The sequence below is a fragment of the Lepisosteus platostomus genome, chromosome 9 (assembly GCF_059453375.1).
Source record: "Lepisosteus platostomus isolate fLepPlt1 chromosome 9, fLepPlt1.hap1, whole genome shotgun sequence".
In the NCBI taxonomy this organism is placed as follows: Eukaryota; Metazoa; Chordata; class Actinopteri; order Semionotiformes; family Lepisosteidae; genus Lepisosteus; species Lepisosteus platostomus.
Window position 1 is genome coordinate 29589472 of NC_142619.1, and position 12108 is coordinate 29601579.

The 12108-nt window shown below is 36.1% G+C and overlaps 1 protein-coding gene across 2 annotated transcripts in view; it reads left to right on the plus strand.

Moving 5' to 3' along the window:
* The window catches only part of hmga2 (high mobility group AT-hook 2), a 71167-nt gene that overhangs the window by 10493 nt on the left and 48566 nt on the right, over positions 1-12108 (plus strand). For both annotated transcript variants that reach the window (XM_088644655.1, XM_088644654.1), the window contains exon 3: positions 5768-5818. In XM_088644655.1, the coding sequence (XP_088500781.1) occupies positions 5768-5818 (51 nt within the window). The remainder of the gene's footprint in view (positions 1-5767; positions 5819-12108) is intronic.

Here is a 12108-nt window from a genome sequence, read left to right on the forward strand (position 1 = left end):
ATAAAGTGTTGTAACTATGACCAACAATTCTGATTTATGTAGAATTTACAGTGTAATAAAATGAATCAGAAACAACAGTACTTTTGCCCTGTTAATAAAGTTATATTAGGTGTTTACTAACAGTTTTCTGTAACTATTCATTGATGTTGGACCTGACTGTATGTAATTCAAAAGGAATATACTGTAAGAGATTGGCTATGTAAAAAGTTCTCTTACGTCAGATCATTTGTTGTGGGGAGAATTCAGATGTATGCAGATAACCTGGATTCGGAATTCTGCATAAAACATGCATTAGATTGTGCTCTTAATGCTCAGAATTAACCAGTTTAGCTTGTTCACCTGACCATTACACAGAGTTGTAAAGCTTGAATATTTAGGCAATTAGTCTCAATTAGGCAATTGGGCAAATATATATGTATATAATCTTTACACATTGTAAAATGTAAAATATGGTATCTGAGCATGCATTCATATGCCCAATGTAAGTTAACTCACATTCCACAAATGTGCAGTAAAATATTTGGATATACTCAAGTGAAAGTGAATTAACTTCTTGCTCATGTATTGCCTGGTACCTTGACGTCACATCTATTACAAATCACCATTCCTACCACTCATCAGTGAGTAAGATTTAACCGCTAAATCAGATCTTTATTCTAGATCATTTTCCTTTTTGGAGACTCAAAAGCCTGATTGTAACATGCTTTAGCCAAAGATAGTCAGCTGTATAAGTCACACTTGAAACCTGTTTAAATGAACACTAATTAAGTGTTTAGCTTGAGCATCACAAACTTCAAACTCTCACTAGTGGTTTATGTACAGTCTCAACAGAATTGCTGCTCAGAATAATTTTTCATCATGAAAGTAGTTTCATTGTTGTTATATTTTGCCTTGAGCTCCTGGTTAAGGTGGCATTTTTTACCTTTTTCTTTTGGGTTCAGGAGAACACCTGTATCTCTGTTTTCACTCATCAAAGTATGAAATGCCTGCAGCAGTGACATTAACATCTAGAGTCACTTACCAGTCAAAGGGATATGATGCTATAAAGAAGTATCGGCACTGGATATTGTAGACTTAAAAGTCAGTGACGTAATATTAATTATCCTGGGTTTTTCAGTTGCATGATTCTTAATGGTTGTACTGTACATAGATTGATCATTAAAAAGAAAGCATAGTGGGACTAATAACCATCAAGAGCCATAGCTAAAATTCCCAACTTAATCTGCAACAAAAGTTAGCTGTTGATTTTACCAGAAAAGGAACGAAATGTCAGTAAGTTTTAGAGGAAACAAAGGTAGGAAATCCTTGATTCAGGGGGCTGTCAGCTTTTTCTGGGTTGTTAACTATTAGCTTTACGAAAACAATGACCAAAAGCACAAAGACTCAATTTGATTTAAACATATAAATACAATTGTTCCAGATTTCATACTTCAACGTCAACAGGAGGCACTGGCAGTCATGGAGGTGGCCTAATGAATGGGACCCCTGTAGAACAAGTACAGATATTTGTAAATTGTGTACTTGCTGCAGTTGGCTCACTTGAGAGGCATTAACTTCAAACAACTGGCGTTGGGGAGTATCGATGGAAACAAAGAAGATATTAATAATTCAAAAAGGATTAATGAAGTAGGAGAATTAGGAAGTCAGTTCTCTTCAAAAAATAACATTGAAGTTGTCAAACTTACACTGGCTTTTAAAGCTGTTACCCCTGGAAAGAAGAGAGGATATGGGATGGGGATATCGATGGCAAGACTTCCTCCACATACGTTAATATGTCAGTAATGCTCAGTCCTAGATGATATTTATGGCTTCCTCTTTTACGAAACAGCAGAGATGCTTCATTTAACTGTGTCTGAAACTGTAAAAAATGTGTTTTGTTTATCCTGCAGACCTGGAGGGTTAAAACCAAAGTTATAAGAGTAGGGAAAATGAGTTTTCTAGAATTCCCAGTGTAAACATTTATCTGTAAACAAATGTGCAAGATTTCTTTTCTTTATATAGTTGATAGGTCAAGAGTCGGGTCCAGAGCAATGATTCACATAACATATGGAACCACTATACTGAGAAAAATGTTTATTCACTCAGTCCATTCTCATTTACACTGAGAGGTATTAGAACTACAGCCAGTGAGTATTGGAACCACTTGTTACAGTTTTAATGTCTCTAAGTATATTTTGAGATGAAGCTGACCACATAAAAATGATATAATAACTGGTAGATGTTGTTGTTTCAGCAGAAAGAAAGTCTGATATTTGTAGCGTGTGGATGTTTGGCTGTTTCCAGTATTTTCCTTCAACACTGAATTGTGACTGAATTTGGAAAACATTTCAACTTGATTGTATCTGAGATAAATGTACCTGTTAAGAAAGGAGGTAAAACTCCAGTCTGCTTGAAAAATCATTTCCTTCACTGGCACTTACGTCTGTTCTTCCAGTCATCAGCAGATTCCACCTACCAGTATTTCCACCTACCAAAATCTTGCTCTCTGGATCGCTTTGGAAACTTCATAGAGGTCAGGCAGATTGGGTCAGGTTACTTTCAGGTTTCTGTCGGGCAAAAACTGGAGACTGGAGAAACACTTTATATCCATTAAATTATTTAAACTCGTCTTGTCTTGTTAATCGCCCTCAACTGAACAGCTGTGGATTTTCCAGACGGTTATATAAGCAAGTGCCCAGAGATGGGTGAGGAAGCTCCACCTTACTCCTGCTGATCTTGTATCAGTCATCATCTCATTTCAGCATACTGAGAGCCTTCACCTTTGAGGCTTGTGTGTCTTCATATGAATTGTTCAATCAGTCAAAAAGTAGAGGTTGTTTGGAGAATAGGCCTACCAACACACATATTATTGAACATTTTAAACTTGGGATCAGGGGTTGGTATTGTTTGTGGTAAAAAGAAATCAAAGATCAATTTGGTACGGATTGGTCAAAATTACAATTTAAAGGCTATATTAAAAATGACAGGATACCGATATAATATTGGAATAGCATTATGAGTGGGCTAGGTTTAATCTCTCATTTGTGCCACCTGAGAGATAGAGAGCTACACTCTTCAATAACTATGGTTACCTATGTAGAGAATCTTTTTGCATTTTTAAACAAAAAGTTTGTTTTGTATCCAATCAGATAAACCTTCCGCTACCTAGGGCATAAAAAGAAAACTAAAGTGTGGAAATAGGTGAAAAAAAAGATCAGTCAATTCAGCTTGGGCAAGAGAATATTTTGTTTTTGAGAAGCCCACAAACTGCTTTATGTGCAAGATCTGGCCAAAAAATGAAACAGCTCATAACCCCTGCAGCTTGTGATTGTGTCAAGAAATGGTGCAGAGTAATGTTAGAAACTTCACACATCGATTGTAAAGAAGGACAATTCGTCAAGGAGGCCAAAGCCAAAAGACGTAGTTTGGTAAAAGCAATGTTTTTTAACTGCGATGGCGAAGACTTACAAAATGGTCTTGCTTTGCCTGTAGTTTAGCAAAAGCCAAAATTCTGTTTAATGAAAGTCTCATCTTCAAAGAAATTGACACTTAAATTAGCAACATCTGTTACCTTTCAAAGATTACAGTGCAAGAATGGTGGCAAGGAACATTACGATTCAAGGAGACAAACTTTAAGATTTAAGTGAAACTGTTCAAGCAGCTGTAGATGGAGGTCACTGGCTCTAATGACAAGAGTCAGGTTTTTTTTTACCATCCATTAGAGAACTGTAATGCCAATGCATGTGAAATTGGATTTTTTTTACTTAATTTCCATAACTGAGTGATGTAATGCAGTGAATATGACTATAGAGTTGTTGTATAGTTTTTGGAAAATGAGCAAACAAAATTTGCTGTGCAGCAAATTACATCAGATGGGGCATCCATTTTACTTGTCCAATGGGAAGGTGTAATGAGATTATGGAAAGGTCACAATGGCGATTTATTTGTCCAGCACTGTATGACCCGTCACCAAACCTTAAAGGCCTAAGACACCATATCAGTCATACCTGAACTTTGTGAATGATGCTGTGAAAGCAACACTTAAGAATTTCAGAGGAACTGCAAGAAAAAAGCTTAGACTTATCCGAGAAGAATGAAGAGGAGTACTTACATTTAGTAAGTACATGTAGTTTGCCTAGTTACCTTTTTGTAATTAGAGGTATGATTATATATTTATCGAAATTTATTATACACAAATATAGAGATATTCAACATGGTTGAATATTAAATAAATCGTTAAAGTATCCTTTTAGAACTAAGGTAAGCTATGTACTAACTTAAATTGCATGTAGTTAGAGGAAGTTAATAGGTCATGAATGGAAATTTGTGTAACTACAAATAATTACCTTGCATATAACAATTATCTTGGTTTCTATATTTTCGTGCAATGGAAACCTTAACACAGAGTGTGAAGGAAAACTGTGTGTTTGCTCTAGCCTTTGAGTTCTGTATGGGTATCACCTTTCTAAACTCTTGTTTTAATTGGTGTATTAAGGCATAAAGATAACAGGTTATCATGACATTAGGATAACGCTGCACTTCGGAGACTGGTAATTAGTCTTCTTCCATCATATCTGCCACTGAGCCCACTGGTTTTGACAAATAACTGTTGAGCAACTTGCTGGTACCAACCCCTGTCTGGGATTAGGTCTGCTGATGCCTGCACCATTTAACTAAAGCAACCAATTAACTTGGAGTCAAATGGTTTCCTTTCTTTTGTAACATTTCTCATATTCTTATCTGAACAATATGTGCAAAAGGCTGCCATTGTAAAGCCTGACAGGGAGCACATTGCTGTGCAAACTATATCAGATAATAGGTTCATTCTGGGGTTGTGGATTAAGGAAATGTGATGTAATATTCATTTATTTTTTACATCAGAAATGTCTGTCTTCAATTGCACAGCTGCACTACTGATACTCTAAAAACAGAATATAAGGAAAATGGAGGAATGTCAGGCATAAATCTTCAAACTCTTGTCCTAACATCAGGAAATTATCATGGTGATCCGTGGAATTGACAGCAGAATGAACGAGATAAAAAGATTTTACACGAATTGGATTAAGTATAAAGTACTACATGCAACATTTAATTGTTTGCACTGTCGACAGTTTTCCTATTGGGATTTTTGTAGAGTGAAGAGTGAAAGGGGGGAAAAAAGGATCATGCATGGTTGGCAAACATTATCTGGAGAAAGTGAAATTGGGACCACTACTTTGTCATATAACTCTCAATCACTTTTTCATTTTACTTTCATTTCAGTGTTAAGCTGTTACAGACAGTAGTGTGTTTTCAATAAAATCACACAGCATTCACTAGCACTGATTTCTATACCTAGAAGTTTTTTTTCCATATTGCAGGTAACTATTTAGCCTTCACATACTTTGATTGTGATAAGGGGGTGAAACAAAATGAAAGATTTTAGATAAGCACTAGTTACATCATGCAGACTAGTGCTTATCAGCAGATACAAATGAGTTTGTGTACTTCCCTAAGATCTTAGTTTGATTAACCTCAGATCAAGGAGATGTAAATAAAATTTGGTGCTCAAAGTAGCAGAGTGGGGAAAAAAGGTTGCAGATCAACTGTTATTTGTAAAGTGCTGATTTAAAGACAGTAAATTGTGGATGTTTACAGCGTTATGCGTTGATATAGTGATATAGTGTTATATAGTATACAGAGTGTCATTGTCTGCTCAGCTTTACAAAGCTTGAATTACAGTTTAATTCAAAGTATGAATTATGCATGTGTCCTAAGAAATGTTTTTTAAGAAAACATTATTTTGCAGAAAGCAGAGGCCACTGGAGAGAAGAGACCAAGAGGAAGACCCAGGAAATGGGTGAGTCTTTGACTTTTTATAGTGACTTTTATAGTTTTATCTTCTTTAGAACTGCAAACAACTACTGTAGCCCTAAAATTGACACAATTTATGAATACAGCATTTTCAAAGCTTACAAGGAAGAGGTTAAGGTTAATTCCGTGCTGAATGGTAAAGAAAACAAACTGTTTTGGCTGTGGAGCCTTCTTCAGGCAGCCAGACGAAATGTAGTTTCTTTTCTTTACCTTTCAGTTTAGAGTGAACCATTACAACGTTATTAGCAGCCTATGCTTACTGACACAGCTACTTACCCAAACATTTCCAAAGCCTAGTTTTTTTTATTATGACCTTCATTTTTATAACATTTTTTATGTTAGTAACTGCTTGATATGTCCTTTGTTTTTACATCACTGGGCAGCAGACCTGGGAAAAATCATTGATTTGAAATATTCCAATGTTTATAGACAATGCATTCAAAGCAATCAATTCCACTTGTGAAACTGAGTGATGGCACCTAGACTTGTAATTCTTTGATTTCATTTGAAATATTTTATTATTTCAAAATGTTTTAAATACATTTTTGAGCATTCAAGATTGGTGTTTTTTTGCAGGTCTGTTGGACAGTGCCTGAATGTGCAAAGAAACTTGTCACAACAGTCATTTTTGTCTTACTGTAACCATACACAAAAGATTAGAGTAGACATTAAAGATGCTATTGGACAAGAAATGTAGAACTATTTGCACTTTGGAAAATATATATTTTATTTTCATTGCCACAAAATCAAAATAATAAATAGACTCTAATGGTTATAAAACAATGTTATACATAAAATGTATATTTTAAGATTCTACTTTTCCCATTTTTTAAAATAATGTTATTTTTGTTTTTGTTACTTTTGGAGTACACCTCATGTTGTAAGTGACAGATATTATGCGAGATTTATACGAAATAATAATTCTCAATTTCGCTTCCCCTTCACATTTGTAGTTAACCTTGTAAGTTGTTTTGTTTGAAATATGTTTGTTTGCAAATCTTAATAAAAATGTTTTTTATTTTTTTAAGGCCCAGAAATCACTATTTACATAATGTTGCGATCAAAATAGAAGCAACTCTATAGATGTTAGGGTGTTTTTTATCTTTTCATTAAAGCACTTACCTAGTTTTAGTTGTCCAGTTGAAATTAGTTTCTTGTCATTGTGGGTAATTAACTTTAGACGGAGCTCTGACTACTTTCTGAGACTCTGTTTTCTGTTACTGTGGCCAGCAAGCAAATGTTGAAAAAGTCAGATCAGAACAAATTAGTGCTGGACCTACCACACTCTCACCATATTTCCTGCATGAGTGACATAAAGCTTTGCCAAGTGCTATAGATACTAGATATTGTAACCGTTTTTTTTTTTATTTCTCTTGGTCTGTTGAAAGGATTCTGAGGACACTTTGCTTATTCTGTGTACAGAACATGCTAAAGAGAACCACTTCATGTGCTCAGACTGAGTGATGGAACATGTGTAGCAAAATAAAGATTTGTCTCTTTTCTGGAATTGAAGGGAAACCTCTAGGGCTCCTTAAGATGCTGGTTCTTGTCAAATCACTGAATGTGGCCATAAAGCGAAATGACCTATTGGATTGCTTTATTGTTAACTCTAATGCTAGTTTCAGTGTTCTGTATGTTGGCTTGGGATCACAGTTCCCTTCCCATGAATTTTCAGTACCAAAATTCATTGTAGGGAAGTGCAGTAGATATTTGCGCCGTTATCTCCGAGTGTTTGGGTCCGGGGTTTCATTCAAGAGTGTTGTGCCTTTAATGGGCGTTTTCTCTCCATGATATGTGTGTGAGTTTTCCAAACACATGTGAGCTAGATGAATTAATCCGTGTTTCTATTGTCTCTGTGAGCATGCGAGCCCCATGACGAATTTGCATCCCATTTCCGAGGTTTGGTCCTACCTTGCTCCCTGTGCTTTTGGGGGGGTAGGCTCCAAGTAAGTGGTGTTACCCAGAATAAGCCCTTTTCTGATAACGAATGGGGAGCTGGATGTAAAATCTGTTGTTTTCTTTGAGACTGTAAAAAGATGATTTGGATCAGCAGTATTTTAACAGGTACTTCTGAGCTTTCTTTCATTTTTTTAACCTATCATCATGAGGAAAATCTGGAGAATATAGAAGGCTGAAATAAGAATTGCAGTAGAATAACGTAACAGAAGCACCTAATGTCTAATGCATATTATATAGTAGAAAGTCCCTGTAATTGTATAGATAATATTTTGTGCAAACTGCACATTATTCATTTGATGAGAGTAAGATGGGTAAACAGAAGCTAAATTACAGTATAATTTAAAATTTTCCCACCTGTGTGGGATACTGTGTGTTAAATCTGGGAAAATTGTAGAACACCCAGAAAAAGGCCGGCTATGTTGCTCACTCTTTTAAAACACTGCTTTGTTTGCCACTAAAAGAAGTGGAGAAGGCAATGTGTTTCCATGGTATAACAGGCAATCTTGGTAATTAGTCAGCTAATTTAACCCAGTGTAAGGGTAATTGCACTTCCAGTTTTCTACATTTATCCTGTTGGTCATACTGCTTATATAATAACCTACCAGTTTTCCAGTGCTTAATTTGATGATTCATGTGTGCAAGGAGATACTCGGAAATAGCTGTATGTAACAGAATAGTGTTTTGAAATAATTATCGTACAAATATCCCCAATAACAATTTGTACACCGCACTGTAAAGAGGAACTAAGAGTAAGATGGAAAAAAATAAATTAATGACTTGGGCAGAGCACAATGAGGAAATGAGTGTTAGCTGGCTAACTAAGGTGCTTGCAGTCTTCATACAGTATAAATGCTTCAACAGTAATTGAGTTTGTGGTATACAGGTGCATTTAGAAACAGTGTATCTGAAAACAAACAGACCGCATATTATCCTGTTACATTGTAGCACTAATACATTAATATATTAATTATCCAAACTTTTGGAAAACTCTCTGAAATGCTTTATTTTTCAAACTCCATCCTGCACTTTAAATAGGCCATTTTCTGTATCTCTTTCCCTCTATTTAGGATAAATTAGTTCACTGGACTCAGTTTATTGTTCATTGGTTCTCATAAATTCCTTGAAAGTTGCTACACTTCTCTATATGATACTGCAATCTATATCTGTGTTCTTTCCATTGTCACTCTGTTGTGAGGTAACATAACCTTTCTGTTCCTAATGAAGTAACTAGATTATTTACTTAATAGTATTGATTTTATTTTCCAGATTTATATGATGTATTTTCACTCTATATATAATGCCTTGCAAAAATGTTCAGACTTTTTGCACAGCTTTCACATTTCGTTACTTTAAAGCTTGCAGTTACGACATTGCTACGACGAATTGCTACGACATGTAGCAATTAATATCTGTTATACAGACAGCCTACTCCACAAGTTCAAAGAAAAAAAAAACTTAAAGAAAGAAATAGACAATGTCAAAAGAAGGATGAAAAATTAATAATTGTGTAAGTATTCAAATCCAGGATTACCCAGCAGCAATATTACTCTATAACCCACAACTGGCAACCCACTGAAGCTCAGCAGGTGTGAGCCTGGTCAGTACCTGGATGGGAGACCTCCTGGGAAAACTGCTGGAAGAGGTGTTAGTGGAGCAAGCGGGGGGTGCTCACCCTGTGGTCTGTGTGGGTCCTAATGCCCCAGTATAGCGACGGGGACACTATACTGTAAAAAGGCCCTGTCCTTTGGATGAGATGTAAAACTGAGGTCCTGACACTCCATGGTCATTAAAAATCCCAGGGAACAGAGTAGGGGTGTTACCCTGGGGTCCTGGCCAGTTACCCCCAGGTCTTTATCCATCATGGCCTTCTAATAATCCCCATCTATGAATTGGCTTCACTCTGTTCTCTCCACTGATAGCTGATGTGTGGTGAGCGTTCTGGCACACTATGGCTGCTGTCTCATCATCCAGGTGGATACTACACATTGGTGGTGGTGGAGGGGAGTCCCCATTACCTGTAAAATGCTTTGAGTGGAGTGTCCAGCAGAGTGCTGTATAAGTGTGAGGATATCATTACAAATTAATTAGAGTGCACAAATTTAAGCACACAGTTTAATTATCACAGTTGTCAGACTTCTGTTTGTGTTTGATAGTAGTGGTTCTCATGGATTTCAGAATAAATATATCTGTCTCCGGGAGGTTCCTTGGTCAGGTATTGAAGTTTAAGCAAAGATGTGTTTGAATGGATGTTAAGAAGCTTTCAAAACACCTGAAGGGATTAAATGTAGAAATGCACAGACCAAGTGAAGCATATAAAAAAATTGAAGTTGAATATCCCTTTGAGCATGGTGAAGTCATTAAGAGGTGGAATGTGTATCTTACTACCCAGACACTGTCTAGATCAGGCTCTTCCTCCAAACTGAGCAGCTGGGCAAGGAGGAAACAGGTTTAGGGTGCTGCTGTGAGAGCAACAGTGATTTAGAAAAAGCTATGTAGTTCAATAGCTGTGATGGGAGAAAATGTCCATGAGTCAACACTGACAAGAAGGCAGTCATTAATGAAGAAAGACATCTCAAACCCTGCATGTAGTTTACAACAAAGAATTTATGAGAAACCGCAAACATGTGGCACAAACGTTTTTGGTCAAACAAGACAGAATTGGAACTTTTTTAATTCAAAGAGTTACAACCTGATGCAAACCCAACATTCAACATCATCCCTACTGTCAAGCAAAGTGGCAGCATTAGGTTATGGGCTGCCTTTATTGCAATCAATTCACTTATGCAATCAATCATATTTCATTTTTTACTCTTAAGATTTGCTGAAATTTACTGTAACTTATTTTACCCTTCAGTTTGAGTATTTGGATTTTGCATAAAATATGAAGTTGCAAAAAATGGGTATGCATCATTTTGTAATTTCACATTTATTGATGGGACATCATCGAAGAGCCTCTGAATGTTTTTTCAAAGCATTGTAGATAGTAAAGTGGTAGCTTTGTTTTAGCTAGGGATTCCAGATTTACCTGATAGTGAGAAAAGAATCATAGGCAGTTTTTTTTTCTGCAAAGCCGCCTGTAAAGAAAAAAGTGTTCTTATCTCTGGGAACTGAGACCTTTAAACATAAATCTGAAACTGTAAAGAAACACAAAGATGTGTTTTTTCTACTCTTGACTCAACTCTAAACACACAGTTTCCAGCACAGTATAGATGACATTTCTGCATAGTCTTGAAGCTGTAGTGAATAAAGAGATTGTTCTGCAGCCATGGGGTTAGCAGTGATTTGTGGTATGGCTTCACCTCTTAGCAGGTTTTGCTACTGGAGATTTTGACTTAAACCGAATCTTGACTATATGTTATGCTATATACAACATTGTATAATGCATTGTATTAAATGACTAAAACAAATGTAGAAATTATCTGCTTGAAATAAATCTTCTTGTCTTAAAATGATATTTCCTTGATCCAGGTATACTTGAATCTTATTTTTAGAGCAATGAACACTAAGAAAAAGAAGCTTTTTAATTATATCAAATAGGAGATTTTTTAATAGGAGATTTAATGGCATGATTTTTTTTTGCCCAGATTTTGAAATGATAATTGTTTGTCATTGTGTGTATGTTAATGTCTACACATACATACACACACGCATAAGGTAAGAGCCAATGATTTCCAAAGGTAATAGATCTCAATTCTGAATTTCATCTGGATGTTAATAGCGCATCTCAGTATCATGGGACTTCTTACCTCCTATTATAACAGAGCTCTTTTTGAGCTTGCAATATTGGTGATGACAGACTTTTAAGAGCGAACAGTTTTTGACAGGAAAAGATCTGTTTCACTGTCCATGAATTGTTTCAAGTGGGTGTAGTATATGATGATCCTAAAAAGCAACTAAGCAGTTTTTATCATGTGCTAAGGTGTCACAACTAATCTGCTAGAGAACATAAACGCTGCCCTGCTACTATGGACAGTAAATCAGTTTCACAACTCTGCACCCTATTTCCACAAAATGCTGTGGCTTCAGATCAGGCTGTAGCAGTGTAGCAGTGCTGGCAGTGAATGAACTTTTGGACTCTGAATGAACTGATAAAAAAGTTAAAATTTATTGCATGATTTTCTTTGTACTCCTGCCTCAGTGATTCGGCTCCTTTTGATAATCTCCCCCAAGTGACATGTTGGACATAGGTATTGCTACCTAGTACATAGGTCAGTGCCTGGCTCAGTTTTGCTGAAAGTGTGCCGTTTGCCAAATGAAGCTGGTACATGTTCTTGCATACTTACCCACCCACACATATCCCCTTGTTAATGTTTGTTG